The sequence below is a fragment of the Humulus lupulus genome, chromosome 1, assembly GCF_963169125.1.
Source record: "Humulus lupulus chromosome 1, drHumLupu1.1, whole genome shotgun sequence".
Taxonomy (NCBI): Eukaryota; Viridiplantae; Streptophyta; class Magnoliopsida; order Rosales; family Cannabaceae; genus Humulus; species Humulus lupulus.
In genome coordinates, this window is record NC_084793.1 from 13,294,056 (window position 1) to 13,312,783 (window position 18,728).

An 18,728-nucleotide genomic window follows, 5' to 3' on the forward strand; every position below is an offset into this window, starting at 1 on the left:
GTATTACACCATTTTAAATTGTATGGTTAGGATTGTTTACATATTGTGTGTAATTTTTATGTGAATATTTTATTAGTCTAACATTATTTTTGGAAAAATATAAATGTAATAAAGTAAGCCGAGTAATTAATATTAATCTAATTTTGGGTGTTATCTTTAATCATTACTAACGCATTTTTTTGTTTGTAAAATATCAACATATTTACAACAGGATTTTAATTATTGAAAATATAAGGTACAATGGTTTTCAATGTTTACTCTATTTTAAAAACATTTTAGATAGTAAACTAACTTGTGTCTAATGTTTTATTATGTTTTAGAAACTCATAAGTTACATTACTCAAATGGTGTCACTTTTCATCCACCAAACTAATTTGTACAAAAAAATAGTTAAGTTATATGTATGGAAACCAAATAGTTATCTTATACATAATATTTCATTTATTTTAGGCATAGATAAGTTTAAAAGTTAATAAGGTGAGCAATGTATATAGAAAATTTTAGAGTTTATACCATTATGCATAATTTGAATCGAAAATTTCAGAGCTATGAGAGTCAATGCAAAAAAAGAATGGAGAAACTTATCTTTATTTGAAATTGATTTCAACCTTATTCCCTTTTTGGTAAGTTATAAAGTCTTGAATTATGTTTATTATGATGTTATATAAAATTTCTTTTTATGTTTTAATTTGATTTGATATGCTTAAGAGCTTTATTAATTGCAATTGAGTTATGATTATATATGTATTTTTATTTTGGTTATAAAAGGAGTTAGTTATAATTGTTAAATAAAATGGTTGTTATTAATTTATAATATTGTTACATTAGTTGTATATGTAAAAGCCTTTTAATTAATTGTGACATCCTAAATTGCAATGTCTCCTTCTACACTAATGAATAAGTTGAATTGTATCAAAAGTGGAGGAAAAATGCTCTCCAATTGACAAGTCTATGATAATGGTATGGCTTGGTAGGATGCCATTAGGAGCCCAATACAAAATTTAGTAATTTTATAATAAGTATGTGTAAATTGATATCTTTCTAAATTTGGAGACTTTTTGTATATATAAAAATAATATTAATTTTTCTAAAATTTGGTCTCTTTTCACTAGAGTGCGAAGCACAAATCTATTTGACCCTGTTTGTAGGATCATAGTATATGTATATATGCACAAAGGGGAATTCTAGAATAAAGTATACAATTTTACTAGTATTTAATCTATTTTAGGCACGTAAATTAATTATAATTTTATATTTGTTTTAATTTTTTATATTTTTATAATAATATTTATTGTAATCATAGCATACTCTTACATAATTTTGGAAAATTCTAAATAGTTTACGAAGCTGAAATCAAAGTTAAAAAAATTTGTTTTTTATGTGTATAAAAAAAAACACGAATGCAATAAATTTTTTGAATTTTGACTTTAACATCGTAAATTATTTGAAATTTCTAAATTTTTTGCAGGAGTCATGTTATGACTGCAATGAACAACATCATAAAAATAACTAGAGTTAAAATTAATTTACATGACTAAAATATAGTCGTGCCCTATTCATAAATAAAAAGGCATACCTTATTCTAGAACTTCCCAATATACATTTACATTTTTTTTTATTTCACATATAGATATTTAATTCTTATGAGAAACTGATACCAAGCTAGTCGCAGACTATATGGCCCATTACCAAAATTATTATTAAAAAAAATGGACCATTCTATTTTAAGGACCACCGAACAATCATATTTGTGGTCGATGATATATCAAAACAAACGACGAAGAGAAAAAACAATTTAGTGGACCCTTGTTTTGTCATTGGAAAGAAAAATCAACCCATTATATTATGAGAATTGCTAAGCTAAGCCGCATTATTAGTAATCAATCTTGCTAGTAGGTAAAGTAAGTGACATATCCTTATTAGCACAATCAAATATTATTTGAGTTTAATATGTATTATGAATTATTGTTAACTAATTATAAAATTCTAACTTATATGGTATTGGATATTTTAAGATATCAAATAACAACACTTTTATATTATTTATCTTTCCATAACCCTCAACAAGTAAAGTACCCCAAAACTGATTAGAGGTTGAGGCTTCAGAGTAAATGATTTTCCAACAAATTGTAAGGATTTGAAATGTTACTCATAAAATTTTTGGTATCATGTGAAATGGTTGATTTATAGCCCTAACAATGACAAAAATAGTAAGAGGTATGTGATATTATTTGGTTCTTTACTTATTATTATTTTATCATTTTTGTCAAAAGGCCTCTTGGATGTTTGGACTATGTTGGGTGTACAACCAAAGTCCCACATTGGTTAGAAATGGGAAGGATCTTGGGTATATAAAGTTGGACACCATCTCCATTGGAATGAGGCCTTTTGGGAAGGTGCCTAAAAACAAATCCGTGAGGGCTTAGGCCCAAAGCGGACAATATCATACCAATGAGGAAATAGATGGTGTCCAATGGTCCTTACAAGTGGTATCAGAGCCGGATCCCAAAATTAGCCGCCAAACAAAGGAGGTGAAGCTTGCTGCTAGAGCCATCAGAGGTTCAGATCTGATTCGAAGGGATTTCGAATCTAGCTGGTGAAGGGATTCATCTAGCTTACTCAAGGGGATCTTGAGTGTTGGAATCGAGCGATTCAGGTATTCGAAGGGATTTCGAATCTAGCTGGTGAAGGGATTCATCTAGCTTACTCAAGGGGATCTTGAGTGTTGGAATCGAGGGATTCAGGTTTAGATCTGTAATCGTCTGAGGGGAGGCAAGGTGGTCCTTTGTTTGAGGGGAGGATTGTTGGGTGTACAACCAAAGTCCCACATTGGCTAGAAATGGGAAGGATCTTGGGTATATAAAGTTGGACACCATCTCCATTGGAATGAGGCCTTTTGGGAAGGTGCCCAAAAACAAATCTGTGAGGGCTTAGGCCCAAAGCGGACAATATCATACCAATGGGGAAATAGATGGTGTCCAATGGTCCTTACAGACTATAATGTTGTATTGTCTCCATAAAGTGTTGTTTTAGTGATTTTATTCCAATTTGGTCTTCAGATCTAATTAATGGCATTCGTTTCATGGTTATTATAACTTTATGAGTTTTTTTTAAAAAAAAAAAAAAAAGAGAACGACTTAAGAGACGCAGAGAGTTTATAGTTTTATATATATTTTCTCTGAGATTGGAATGTAAATAAATCATCTAATTATTTTAAGTTAATGTTTATTAATCGCTAAGCAGTATTATAAAAAAAAAGGTAGGTACTCATTTGGTACTCATTTTGAAAAAGTTCAATTTTGGTACCATCTATTATCAATATTACTCGCTTGGTACCCTCAATTTTGAAAATTAATTAAAATTAGTACCTTTATGTCAATTTCGATGAATAATTTTTTTTCAATGACAAGTTTGCCCTCCCTCCATTAATTTGAAAATTAAGTAATAGTAATAATATTATTAAAAAAGTAATAATAATAATAAATAAAAACTTAATGATATTAAAATAAGGAATTAATATAAACAAGACAAACGTGGTGTATATCATATATGTTCAGATTGTTTGGCTTCTCTTACAAGCTAAGATGAACGTTACCTTACAGCATACCCACAGAGACTAGGCGAACGTCGCAGGCAAACAACGCAGGCAAATGGAGAGGAAGGGCGGAGGTCACCTGCAAATAGCCACCTGTAAACTGAGACCCACCCACGATTCGCAGCCAGACGCCAGACGCAGAAACGGAGACCACACGCAGGTGAATCGCGAACGAAGACGACGACTTTAGGTCACTGTTTCTCCTTCCCTCGCAGGTCACTATTTCTCCTTCAAACGCAGAGTCACCTGCAAATTGAGAGCCAAGAGTCGCAGCCAGACGGAGAAGAAGACGAACGAAATGCAGAGCCACTTGCAAATTGTTTCCCCTTCAAACGCAGAGTTAGTTTTTTTTTTCTGTACTTTTTTTTTTGTTTTCGTGGGTTTCATTGGTGTTGTTATTGAAGGTTTTCTCTGTTTGGGTTTTCAAGCTTGTGTTTTTCTTGCTTTGAATGATGGCGATGAATGTTTTTTTTACAGTTTTATGGTCTTATTTAGAGAGAGTATATTGGTTTTGTCATATATATATATGGTTCTATCATATACGTGTGCATTTTTTTTGTCTATCATATTTAACCTAAGGCATATATATATGTTTGTTTGTGTTAATTTGTGTTTTTTTTTGGGTGAGCATTTGGAAAAATATGGCCTAAGTTCCCTGTTTTTGCCATGTGAACATGATAGGTGTATGGTGAATAGTCACCAACATAACTGTAACGACCCAAATTCACTAATAAGGCTTAAGGGCCTTGATTAGTGTGCCAGGAGGGCATTACTGGAATAATTGTGATTTATTGAGTAATTATATGTTTAATGAAGCTTACATGATAATTGATTATATTATATGATGATGTGATATAAATGTTTGAGATATATGCGAGAACCACATTATGATGTGGATAAATCTGCAGCCGGCGACTCGAGGCGATCCTAGGGCTAGATAGTGGGAAAAGGCACAACGGGGTATTATAATTGATTTTGGGCAAGTCAGGGGTATTTTGGGTGTCAGATAGTGATTTAGACTATCGAGTGATGAAAATAAATAATTGGAGATATATTTGAGGTTAGGATGTCTAGGCGGGAATATTGGGGGATTTTACCATTTTGGCCTTGGGGACGGTTCCGGTACCCCGAGCCTTGGGGTTAACTTAATGGATAAGTTAGACTTAAGGAAGTCTTTAGAAGAAAACACAAACCGACAAAGTATACCTCTCTCAGCTCACTTACACGCTCAAAGGAAACCAAAGGAAGGAAAAACACAGAAAAACAAAGGAAAAACTATTGAGTTTGAGAGGGAACTGCTGGGATTGAGCTGTGTCTTTGGGAATTGAAGGAAGTAATCTGGAGGATTAGCTCAGGAACTGATCAAGGTCTGAGATAGAGTTAAGGTAAGTTCTGAATTTTCGTTTTTGGGGTTAGGAACTTAAAGAAATGACTGAGTTTTAAATGGTTATGGTTTTGACATTCTAGGTGGAAATTGAGGCTAGGGACTTTGAAGATAGGTCATGGGACTCTTGGAGAATCGATTCTACAACTGAGGTAAGGTTTAAATTATAGTTTGATGGTTGAATTTGGGGGTTATCATGGCTGGTTTTAAGTTCTTTGGGTTTGGATTTCAGAAGTTGGAAGGAAGAGATTGAAGTGTGTTGGGCTGTGTTTTCTGGGGAATTATGTTGCTTAATTCATGTTAAAAAGGTTGGGAGTTAATTGGTTTTGGTTTGGGGGCTTTGGGATAGCTTTAGGTGAGGTTTGGAGGTTGAAAATGGAGTTTTTTTCTGGGTTCGAAGGGTCGGGCCGCGGCATGGTTCTTGGAGAGCCTCGGCCCTTCAAGGGGTGTTGCATGCTGAGGAAGAAGGGCGGGCCACGGCATGGTCCAAGCAATGCCGCGGCCCTTACCTGTTTTTGTGTCTTGGTTGGCTCTGTTTGGGGGCCATGCCGCGGCATGGGTGGCCTATGCCGCGGCGCTTAGGGGATTTTGGGATTTTGAGATTTTAGGCTTGGGAATTTAACCTAGGGTGCTCGGGGTTGAGTCTTTTACCATATTTGGTGAAGTTCAATGTTCTGAGTACTAGAACTTGGCTTGGAAGCTCATTTAAGGTTGTTGATGGTGTCTTTCTTCATGGTTGTGACTAGGTGTTAAGCTAGGGCTCGAGGATCGGATCGCGCTCACGGAGTATCGCCCGTAACTAACTCATATAAAAGCTAAAGGTAAGAAAACTGCACCCGAATGTATGTTGTGAATGGGACTAAGTGCTCCCGAGAGGTGTTTTGTGTCATCGTTGGTATTATGCCAAGGGACACGTATAAGCGGTCTAAGAGTACCGTTCATGAATTTAGCGCACGGGGCGCGAATTGGCCACTGGGAGCCAGAAACAATAGGATAACAGAGGGAGCAGCCTGTGAGCGCTAGCCCTGGTTATCGTCTGTGCATTGTGTGTTATGAGCTGAGATGCTTAGTATATGAAATACTTGACTATTGATATGCTTGAGTTTATGAGATGCTATATGTGTAATTGACTTGACAGCTAGATGTGCGTGCTCTATTATTGTTGTGTTTTCTTGCTGGGCCTTGGCTCACGGGTGCTACGTGGTGCAGGTAAAGGCAAGAGCAAGCTGGACCAGGCCTGAGGTGGAGAGCTCCGAGGTGTAATGTACATAGCCAGCCGTTCAATCACCATGATTGATTAGTGTGTCAGGACAGAGATTACCTAACTGCTCATTTTGCCTTAGTATGGCTGCTAATGTATTTAAACCTTGTAAATTTTGTAAATGACCTTTAAACTGTCATTTTTGGGATCCCATGTAACGAGACAATGTTTAGTAATGAAAATGTAACTTTTGAGACCAAAACACTTTTAACCTTAGTTCCTCTACTGTTTCAGTAACACGTTTTTACTTTAATGACTTGGTTAGCAAGTCTGGCACTTTATAAACACACAGTGTAACGGTCTTGGCTATCCAGGGCGTTACAACTTGGTATCAGAGCATCCTAGGTTTATGGGTCCTGAAGACTGGCTGGGTATGTACATTCGCTGCGGGAGACAAGCTCAACTCAGGGTTTGGTAATTGTATATGCATGATTATGTGCTTAAATGATTTGAGTGAGATATGAATGTTGATATCTGCTTGATGAATAGGGAGCATGAGATTCTGATAGGGCCTGGCCCTTGACTATTGCATGATGTTATTAAGGCGTGCTTATTAGCATTGCTGTGCATGTGAATGAATATCTGGATAAATTGCTATATTTGCTTGCTTGTGAATGATTGGAGTTTCGGTAGTGAATTATGGAGAGATTATTACCCTGTCGTCTTAGCCTAATTGCCGAGTTGTTGTTTGCAGATTGACTTGAATAGCTATGCGCTCAAGGAAATCTACACGACAAGCCGGCAGGTCTGGGGCTAGGGAGGATGATCAGGGCCCAACCCCTCCGCCAGCCCCTGGGAACTGGCAACAGTTAATGGCAAAAATGCAAGCTAGGCTTCAGAGCCAAGATGAACTGATCAGAATGCTGCAGCAGGCTCCATCTGGGAGTGTTGCCCCAGCTGGGCCACTGGCGCTGGTACCTGTGGTACAGCCTGTTGATGTTGGTAATAAAGTGGAACCGTTGTATGAGCGGTTCAGGAAGCAGCAGCCCCCGATCTTTGAGGGTGGGCCAGATCCACTAAAAGCTGAGCAGTGGATGACCCTGATTACCACCATACTTGATTTTATGAAAGTAGAGGGACATGATAGGGTGGCATGTGCCACTTATATGTTGAGAGAGGATGCCCTAATCTGGTGGGAGGTGGCATCACAAACCAGAAATGTTGCTGCAATGACATGGGAGGAGTTTAAAGATTTGTTCAATCAGAAGTACTATAATGTTGCCGTCAGGGCAGCGAAGGTGAATGAATTTGTGGGATTGGTTCAGGGCGGTATGACTGTTACAGAGTATGCCTTGAAATTTGACAGACTTGCAAAGTTTGCACCGGATCTTGTGCCTACCGATGCGACCAGGTTAGACAGATTTGTTAGAGGGCTAAATGTCATGATAGCCCGGGATGTGAGGATTACCATAGTTCCTGGAGTGACTACCTATGCCCAGGCTGTGGAAAGGGCTCTGACTGCTGAGGAAGCAAAGAATAGGATTTGGAGGGATAGTGCAGCAAGAAGGGAGGGCCGTAGGCCGGTGCCTCCATATTCTGGTTCTAGTAGAGGTGGAGGTATCAGTGATTTGAAGAGAAAGACTCCTGAAGCCCCAATTTCTCCTAGGTTTGATAGAGGAGGTCGGGGTACTCAGGGCGGCCGTCGGGGAGGCGGCGATTCGTGGAGGACTTACCCGAAATGCACAAGGTGCAGGAGACGCCATTTGGGCGAGTGTCAGGCTAAGGCCTGTTATGTATGCGGGGTGGTGGGACACCTCAGGAAAGATTGCCCAACCGTGAAGAAGGACGAGGCAGGGAAGGTGGACAGCTTGACTCCAGCTCGAGTGTTCACTTTGACGCAGGCAGAGGCCGAGGCTAGTCCCTCGGTAGTGACAGGTCAACTTTCTAGTGCTGGCACTTCTTTTACTGTTTTGATTGATTCTGGTGCTACGCATTCATTTGTATCTGATAGGGTGATTGATAGATTGTGTAGACCTAGTGAGCTTAGTGCTTCAGGGTTTGGGACTATATTGCCTACGGGAGAGCTGGTGGTGTCTAGGAGATGGGTTAGGGCACTGCCAGTGTTAGTTGACGGCAGAGAGTTGTCAGTAGACTTGATTGAGTTGAGTATGGAGGATTTTGACATGATTTTAGGTATGGATTGGCTGGTTAGATATGGAGCTACCATTGACTGTAGAAAGAAAATGGTGACTTTTGAGCCAGAGGGTGAGGATCCCTTCGTTTTTGTGGGAGCGGTGCGTGGACCCCGCGTACCCAGGATATCTGCATTGAGAGCCAGAGATTTGCTACAGGATGGATGTATAGGCTTCTTGGCTAGTGTGGTGGATACCACCAAAGTTTCACCAGTTGGACTGGAGGAGACCAGACTGGTTTGTGAGTTCTTGGATGTGTTCCCTGAGGATTTGCCTGGGTTGCCGCCGCGTAGGGAGATTGAGTTTGTTATTGAGCTAGCACCGGGGACAGAACCAGTGTCTAGGGCACCGTACAGAATGGCACCAGCGAAACTGAAAGAGTTGAAGATACAGTTGCAGGAACTTCTGGATTTGGGGTTTATCAGACCTAGTTACTCTCCATGGGGCGCACCAGTACTGTTTGTTAAGAAGAAGGACGGGACTCTGAGGATGTGCATTGATTACAGAGAATTGAATAAGTTAACCATTAAGAATAAGTACCCTCTGCCAAGGATTGATGATTTATTTGATCAGCTGCAAGGTAAGACAGTGTTCTCAAAGATTGATCTTCGATCTGGTTATCACCAGCTGAGGATCAAGGATGAGGATATACCGAAGACAGCTTTCCGGACACGATATGGGCATTGTGAGTTCCTGGTCATGTCTTTTGGTCTGACCAATGCTCCAGCGGCTTTCATGGACTTAATGAACAGGGTGTTCAAGGATTTCTTGGATCAGTTCGTCATTGTCTTCATCGACGACATCTTGGTATACTCCAGCTCAGAGGCGGAGCATGAGCAGCATCTACGACAGGTTCTACAGAGGTTAAGGGAGCATCAATTGTACGCTAAGTTTAAGAAGTGTGAGTTCTGGCTACCAGAGGTGACCTTCCTTGGGCATATAGTTGGGGCAGAAGGGATTAAGGTGGATCCATCCAAGGTGGAGGCAGTTAGGGATTGGCCGAGGCCGAGGAATGCCTCGGAGGTGCGGAGTTTCCTTGGGTTGGCTGGTTACTACAGGCGATTTGTAGAGGGGTTCTCGAAGATTTCTTCATCATTGACAGAGTTAACAAGAAAGAATCAGAAGTTCGTCTGGTCAGAGAAGTGTGAGAACAGCTTTCAGGAGTTGAAACGACGGCTTATTTCTGCCCCAGTGTTGAGTCTTCCTTCGGAGGAAGGGAAGTTCGTGGTCTACTGTGACGCATCGAGGTTGGGTTTAGGTTGTGTGCTGATGCAGAATGAGAAAGTTATAGCCTACGCGTCTCGACAGCTGAAGGAGTATGAGCAGAGGTATCCGACTCATGATTTGGAGTTAGCGGCAGTTGTGTTTGCACTGAAGGTGTGGCGTCATTATCTGTATGGAGAGAAGTGCGAGATCTACACTGATCATAAGAGTCTGAAATATTTCTTCACGCAAAAGGATCTGAATATGAGACAGAGACGTTGGCTAGAATTGGTTAAGGACTATGATTGTGACATCCTTTACCATCCGGGGAAAGCCAACGTAGTGGCAGATGCATTGAGCCGGAGGGGCCCAGGACAGTTGTATAGTTCTACTCAGATCTCGAAGGAATTGGCTGATGAGATGGTCAGGCAAAGATAGAACTGGTGGTGGGCCAGTTAGCCAACATCACTTTGCAGTCGACCCTGTTGGAGCGGATCAAGGAGGGTTAGTTCGCTGATGTGCAGTTGCAGGACAGTAGGCAGCATGCCTTAGCGGGGACAGCTAAGGATTATTCAGTTTCGGAGACAGGTTTGCTTCGGTATCAGGGACGGATATGTGTTCCGGCAGATGAGGGGATTAGGCGTGAGATACTGGACGAGTCTCACACCATGCCATACTCACTTCATCCGGGTACCACGAAGATGTATCAGGATCTACGGACATTATTCTGGTGGCCTGGGATGAAGAAAGATGTGGTTGAGTATGTATCTAGATGTTTAACCTGTCAGCAGGTTAAGGCTGAGCATCAGCGACCAGCGGGATTGCTTCAGCCTTTGGGTATCCCAGAATGGAAATGGGAGGACATTACGATGGATTTCGTGGGAGGGTTACCCAGGACAGTTGGACTTCATGACTCGGTGTGGGTGATAGTGGATAGGTACACCAAGTCAGCTCATTTCCTACCAGTTAGGTCAACTTATACTGTGGAGCAGTATGCAGAGTTGTATGTGAGGGAGATAGTTCATCTCCATGGGGTTCCAAAGTCTATCGTATCTGATCGAGACCCTATCTTTACCTCTAAATTTTGGGGAGCTTTGCAGAGAGCCATGGGGACTCAGCTGAAGTTTAGCACAACTTTCCATCCTCAGACTGATGGACAGTCTGAGAGGACGATTCAGGTGTTGGAGGATATGCTTAGGGCATGTGTGATTGACTTTGTGGGTTCGTGGAGTAAGTATCTTCCATTGGTTGAGTTTTCATATAATAACAGTTACCAGTCCACGATTGGAGTGGCTCCTTATGAGATGTTATATGGAAGGAGGTGCAGATCACCTATTCACTGGGATGAGATGGGTGAGAGAAGGTATTTGGGGCCAGATATGGTTCAGAGGACTAATGAAGCTATTGAGAAGATTCGAGCTAGAATGCTTGCCTCGCAGAGTAGACAGAAAAGCTACGCTGATCCTAAGCGTAGGAACGTGGAGTTCCAGGTTGGGGACCACGTGTTTCTGCGAGTTTCACCGTTGAGGGGTGTGAGGAGGTTTGGAGTGAAGGGCAAACTGAGTCCTCGGTTTGTTGGACCCTTTGAGATTTTAGAGAGGGTTGGACAGGTGGCTTACAGGCTGGCCTTGCCACCGTCGTTATCAGGGGTTCATAGTGTGTTTCATGTCTCCATGTTACGGAAGTATGTTTCTGATACAAAACATGTACTGAGGTACGAGGATTTGGAGTTACAGACAGATTTGTCCTATGAGGAGCAACCAGTTCAGATTTTGGATCGGAAGGACAAAGTTTTACGGAATAAGACAATTCCGTTAGTGAAAGTATTGTGGAGGAATAGCAAGGTCGAAGAGGCGACCTGGGAGTTAGAGACAGCGATGCGGGATCAGTATCCCGAGCTATTCAGGTAAATTTCGAGGACGAAATTCTCATTAGGAGGGGATAGTTGTAACGACCCAAATTCACTAATAAGGCTTAAGGGCCTTGATTAGTGTGCCAGGAGGGCATTACTGGAATAATTGTGATTTATTGAGTAATTATATGTTTAATGAAGCTTACATGATAATTGATTATATTATATGATGATGTGATATAAATGTTTGAGATATATGCGAGAACCACATTATGATGTGGATAAATCTGCAGCCGGCGACTCGAGGCGATCCTAGGGCTAGATAGCGGGAAAAGGCACAACGGGGTATTATAATTGATTTTGGGCAAGTCAGGGGTATTTTGGGTGTCAGATAGTGATTTAGACTATCGAGTGATGAAAATAAATAATTGGAGATATATTTGAGGTTAGGATGTCTAGGCGGGAATATTGGGGGATTTTACCATTTTGGCCTCGGGGACGGTTCCGGTACCCCGAGCCTTGGGGTTAACTTAATGGATAAGTTAAACTTAAGGAAGTCTTTAGAAGAAAACACAAACCGACAAAGTATACCTCTCTCAGCTCACTTACACGCTCAAAGGAAACCAAAGGAAGGAAAAACACAGAAAAACAAAGGAAAAACTATTGAGTTTGAGAGGGAACTGCTGGGATTGAGCTGTGTCTTTGGGAATTGAAGGAAGTAATCTGGAGGATTAGCTCAGGAACTGATCAAGGTCTGAGATAGAGTTAAGGTAAGTTCTGAATTTTCGTTTTTGGGGTTAGGAACTTAAAGAAATGACTGAGTTTTAAATGGTTATGGTTTTGACATTCAAGGTGGAAATTGAGGCTAGGGACTTTGAAGATAGGTCATGGGACTCTTGGAGAATCGATTCTACAACTGAGGTAAGGTTTAAATTATAGTTTGATGGTTGAATTTGGGGGTTATCATGGCTGGTTTTAAGTTCTTTGGGTTTGGATTTCAGAAGTTGGAAGGAAGAGATTGAAGTGTGTTGGGCTGTGTTTTCTGGGGAATTATGTTGCTTAATTCATGTTAAAAAGGTTGGGAGTTAATTGGTTTTGGTTTGGGGGCTTTGGGATAGCTTTAGGTGAGGTTTGGAGGTTGAAAATGGAGTTTTTTTCTGGGTTCGAAGGGTCGGGCCGCGGCATGGTTCTTGGAGAGCCTCGGCCCTTCAAGGGGTGTTGCATGCTGAGGAAGAAGGGCGGGCCGCGGCATGGTCCAAGCAATGCCGCGGCCCTTACCTGTTTTTGTGTCTTGGTTGGCTCTGTTTGGGGGCCATGCCGCGGCATGGGTGGCCTATGCCGCGGCGCTTAGGGGATTTTGGGATTTTGAGATTTTAGGCTTGGGAATTTAACCTAGGGTGCTCGGGGTTGAGTCTTTTACCATATTTGGTGAAGTTCAATGTTCTGAGTACTAGAACTTGGCTTGGAAGCTCATTTAAGGTTGTTGATGGTGTCTTTCTTCATGGTTGTGACTAGGTGTTAAGCTAGGGCTCGAGGATCGGATCGCGCTCACGGAGTATCGCCCGTAACTAACTCATATAAAAGCTAAAGGTAAGAAAACTGCACCCGAATGTATGTTGTGAATGGGACTAAGTGCTCCCGAGAGGTGTTTTGTGTCATCGTTGGTATTATGCCAAGGGACACGTATAAGCGGTCTAAGAGTACCGTTCATGAATTTAGCGCACGGGGCGCGAATTGGCCACTGGGAGCCAGAAACAATAGGATAACAGAGGGAGCAGCCTGTGAGCGCTAGCCCTGGTTATCGTCTGTGCATTGTGTGTTATGAGCTGAGATGCTTAGTATATGAAATACTTGACTATTGATATGCTTGAGTTTATGAGATGCTATATGTGTAATTGACTTGACAGCTAGATGTGCGTGCTCTATTATTGTTGTGTTTTCTTGCTGGGCCTTGGCTCACGGGTGCTACGTGGTGCAGGTAAAGGCAAGAGCAAGCTGGACCAGGCCTGAGGTGGAGAGCTCCGAGGTGTAATGTACATAGCCAGCCGTTCAATCACCATGATTGATTAGTGTGTCAGGACAGAGATTACCTAACTGCTCATTTTGCCTTAGTATGGCTGCTAATGTATTTAAACCTTGTAAATTTTGTAAATGACCTTTAAACTGTCATTTTTGGGATCCCATGTAACGAGACAATGTTTAGTAATGAAAATGTAACTTTTGAGACCAAAACACTTTTAACCCTAGTTCCTCTACTGTTTCAGTAACACGTTTTTACTTTAATGACTTGGTTAGCAAGTCTGGCACTTTATAAACACACAGTGTAACGGTCTTGGCTATCCAGGGCGTTATAATAACCCTCCTCATGACCATAGAGTCATAACCCTGGAACAGCATTCCCTAGCCATGTGACAAACAGTCACCGGGGCCATATGCCCTGGCTCTGAATAACTAGTCTTAGACTAGACAAGCGCTTATAAGTTCATCGACCTTAGGGTCGGTCCAGTGTTAATACCTTAGAGCCATTCAACACTGATATCGATTAGATCTAATCTTCATTCGGCCCTGCGTTCAGGACGCTCATGCCGTTTCTGATTCTTAGGTCAGTGTCCCTGACTAGTCAGTGCCATATACAAGTAATCAACATTCACTAGCATTTAATTTGCAATCTATGTCCACATATATCAATCAACATGCCTCAATAATAATCACGCATGTCATATATACACAAGGTGATGTTTTCTTACCTCAGGTTCGAGCGAGAAATATAACAAGGATGACCCCTGAGAACGATCGATCTTTTAGTTCCTTAGCGGTTACCTAATCACAACTAATTATAATCTCCATTAATGAGAATCCATATGAATAGGGTCTTAACCTAAGCACCACTCTCGGGACCTCGAAACATGCTCACACGGTGAGTAGATTCGATCCCGGGCCTTAAGGATTGAAACCCCAAGTCAAAAACCCTTAAAAACACTCAAAACGGGACTTTGGAGGAACAGGGTAGCGCTACAGCGCTCAACCCCTAGCGCCCCAGCACTAGACTCAGAACCACCAACATGCCAAAAAGCCTCCTGAGGAGTGCTGTAGCGCCCTAGGGTGGGCGCTATAGCGCTACCTCTAGACCAGAGCTTCCCTGAACCGACCTTCTTCAACTCCTTCGATTCTAACCTGAATCCCAAGCTTCCAAATCCCATTATTGATGCCGAATGAACCCAAAAACTATCCTAACACAACCCAAACATCACAAGCATAGGAACCCTAACCAAAACTCCCAACAAAACCAAGAATTCATCCTAGAAATCTCAGCTGCAAAACAAAACCAAAACAGGGCAAACCAGAGAATTCATCCTAGAAATCACAGCTGCAAAACAGAACTAGAACAGGGCAAACCAGGGAATTCAATGGTTAGAAACTTACCCAAAGCTCAGTTTATGATGCTCTTCAATGGTGGAACACACCCCCAAACTCCCAAGGCTTGCTTCCCAAGCTTGAATTCACAAGATTGGTTCAAAAATCACAAAAAAGGGTGAAGAGAAGAAGGTACGGGAGAACTCAGAAACTTGCTCTGTTTTTACTACCTTCTTTCAGCCAACACTAGTTATATCTATCCTAAGGGTGAAATGTCCATTTTACCCCTTATATCTATCCTAAGGGTGAAATGTCCATTTTACCCCTAGGTCACTTAATAGTTTCTAAAGGCTCCCAAGGGCACATTTGGTATTTTCCTCCTATCTCGTTAATCATAATTAACGCTTTCCAATTCCCGCTATTCTCGATAATCTCAAACACCAATAATTCACATCCCGTTACCCTTTAATACCCGGTAACGCTCTAATCATTAAAATCACCTCGAGACTCAACCCGAGCCCCGCACTTAAACCTGTTGTGACTAAACCGCTAATCAATATTCCAAGATCGCCTCATGCCGAATAGCTCGAACAAACCCACATTATAATGTGGTCTCAAAACATATCATTGACATGCATACAATTATACAATCACACCACTGTAATTAAAATGTGGATCCACATGCATGCATTTAACATCATATTATAATATAATTCACATATACATGCACAATATCATTTAATGGCTTAATTAAACAAGTATGGCCCTCCCGGCCTACTAATCCCGCCATTAAACCACATCGGAGAATTCGGGGCATTACAACTATCCCCTCCTTACAGAAATTTCATCCTCAAAATTTACTTGAACAACTCGGGATACTGATTCTGCATATCTGACTCCAGCTCCCAGGTCGCTTCCTCGACCTTGCTGTTCCTCCACAATACCTTAACCAAAGGTATCATCTTGTTTCTAAGGACCTTATCTTTTTTGTCGAGTATCTGGACAGGTTGTTCCTCATAGGAGAGATCTGCCTCAAGCTCCAGATCTTCATAGCTCAAAATATGATTAACATCAGGCACATACCTCTGAAGAGCTGAAACATGAAATACATTATGCACGACCGATAATGCCGGAGGCAAAGCCAACCAGTAAGCCACCTGACCAACCCTCTCCAGGATCTCAAATGGACCTACATATCTGGGGCTTAGCTTGCCTTTCTTCCCAAATCTTCTCACCCCTTTCCATGGCGAGACTCTAAGGAAGACATAGTCTCCTACCTGGAACTCCACGTTCCTGCGTTTGGGATCAGCATAGCTCTTTTGTCTACTCTGAGAAGTAAACATTCTAGCTCTAATCTTCTCAATGGCCTCATTGGTCCTCTGAACTACCTCAGGACCTAAGTATCTCCTTTCACCTGTCTCATCCCAATGAATGGGAGACCTGCATTTCCTACCATACAACATCTCATAAGGTGCAACCCCAATGGTAGACTGATAACTGTTGTTGTAGGAGAATTCTATCAAAGGAAGATACTTACTCTAAGATCCACCAAAGTCCAGCACACATGCTCTCAACATGTCTTCTAATATCTGGATCGTCCTGTCAGATTGCCCATCTGTCTGAGGATGATAAGCAGTATTGAACTTCAACTGTGTCCCTATGGCTTTCTGCAAACTCCCCCAGAACTTGGAAGTAAATGTAGGGTCCCGATCTGACACGATCGACCTAGGCACACCATGGAGCCGCACGATCTCTCTCACATAGAGATCAACATACTGGTCAACTGTATAAGTAGTCCTCACTGGCAGAAAGTGAGCTGACTTGGTGTAGCGATCCATTACTATCCAATTAGAATCATGCTAACCAACAGTCCTGGGTAAGCCCACCACAAAATCCATTGTGATGTCTTCCCACTTCCACTCTGGGATATCCAGAGGCTGCAATAACCTTGCCAGCCTCTGATGCTCAGCCTTGACCTGTTGACATGTCAAGCACTTAGCCACATACTCAACTACATCTCTCTTCATCCCCGGCCACCAATACAGCGATCTCACATCTTGATACATCTTCGTGGTGCTTGGATGCAAAGAGTAAGGTGTTGTATGAGATTCATCCAGAATCTCTCGCCTCAAAGCAGTGTCTAACAGAACACATATCCGCCCCTTGTATCTCAACAAGCCTAGCTCAGACACTGAATAATCTCTGGACACTCCAGCCAGAACATCCTCTCTAATCTTGATCAGTTGTGGATCACTCAGCTGACCCTCCTTAATTCTCTCCAATAGTGTAGACTGTAGCGTAATGTTAGCCAATTGGCCCACCCTAGGGCGCCGCTACAGCACTCCTCAGGAGGCTTTTTGGCATGTTGGTGGCTCTGAGTCTAGCGCTGGGGCGCTAGGGGTTGAGCGCTATAGCGCTACCCTGTTCCTCCAAAGTCCCGTTTTGAGTGTTTTTAAGGGTTTTTGACTTGGGGTTTCAATCCTTAAGGCCCGGGATCGAATCTACTCACCGTGTGGGCATGTTTCGAGGTCCCGAGAATGGTGCTTAGGTTAAGACCCTATTCATGTGGATTCTCATTAATGGAGGTTATAATTGGTTGTGATTAGGTAACCGCTAAGGAACTAAAAGATCGATCGTTCTCAGGGGTCGTCCTTGTTATATTTCTCGCTCGAACCTGAGGTAAGAAAACTGCTCCCTGTGTATATATGACATGCGTGATTATTATTGAGGCATGTTGATTGATATATGTGGACATATGTTGCATATTAAATGCTAGTGAATGTTGATTACTTGTATATGGCACTGACTAGTCAGGGACACTGACCTAAGAGTCAGAAACAGCATGAGCATCCTGAACGCAGGGCCGAATGAAGATTAGATCTAATCGATATCAGTGTTGAATGGCTCTAAGGAATTAACACTGGACCGACCCTAAGGTTGATGAACTTATAAGTGCTTGGCTAGTCTGAGACTAGTTATTCAGAGCCAGGGCATATGGCCCCGGTGACTGTTTGTCACATGGCTAGGGAACGCTGTTCCAGGGTTATGACTCTAAGGTCATGAGGAAGGTTATGTTGGTGACTATTCACCATACACCTATCCTGTTCAAACTCATGAAAGGTTCACTAATCTATTAGGCCCGAGTGACCCTAACGTCACATGGCGAGAAGGGGTTATACCCACTTTTGTGACTTTTGCGATTGTCACCTATTTGTTTGGGTTGTTGGTCCTGAATGATTATTATGATCATTGTTGATATTATATCATGTTTTATTATGCTTTTCTTGTTGGGCTTTGGCTCATGGGTGCTATGTGGTGCAGGTAAGGGGAAAGAAAAGCTCACCCAGCCTTAAGTGGAGAGCTTAGGTGGTGATGTGTACATATGCGGCTGCTTGACCACCACGGCTAAGGCGTTCTCAGAGGAACTAGGGGGTTTACCCTATTTTTGCCGCTTAGGTCGACGGGATTGTAAATTTGAAATAGTAATGACCATTTTGTATTGAGAACAACTTGTAAATGTTTTGATTAGCTTTGCAGAGCAGTTTGTAATGAAAATATCCATTCCTTTTTATTAGTTTTCCACCTTAACCCGTTAATCACACTTAGAGCACGTTTTTAACCAAAGGACTCGGGTAGTAGGTCAAATTTCTGGTTCACCGTAATTGTTCTGGGGTAACCAGGGTGTTACACTGAGACTGAATTTCCTTAGAAAAATATTGATTCTCTAAAAAAGTGACATCTTTAGAAATGAAATATTTATTTTTTTCAACAGAAAAACAGCGATATCCCTTTTGAAGAGATGAATAGCCGAGAAAAACAAATTTATGAAAACGTGGTTCAAGTTTGCCATGATTTTGAGTATGAACACGAACGAAAATTGAGCAACCAAAAACTCTAAGATCAATCTCTGAAAAAAAAAATTTGTTATTAGGAAAAGATTTTTGTAA

The 18,728-nt window shown here is 41.6% G+C and overlaps 1 protein-coding gene across 1 annotated transcript; it reads left to right on the top strand.

The window, feature by feature from the left end:
• Positions 1 to 7,100: 7,100 nt before the first annotated feature.
• Positions 7,101 to 11,473, top strand: LOC133782594 (uncharacterized; the record flags this gene model as incomplete). Its single annotated transcript, XM_062221951.1, has 2 exons — positions 7,101 to 7,178; positions 11,015 to 11,473. Coding segments are annotated over exons 1-2 (537 nt in total), but the record flags the coding sequence as incomplete, so codon positions are not given.
• Positions 11,474 to 18,728: the final 7,255 nt, after the last annotated feature.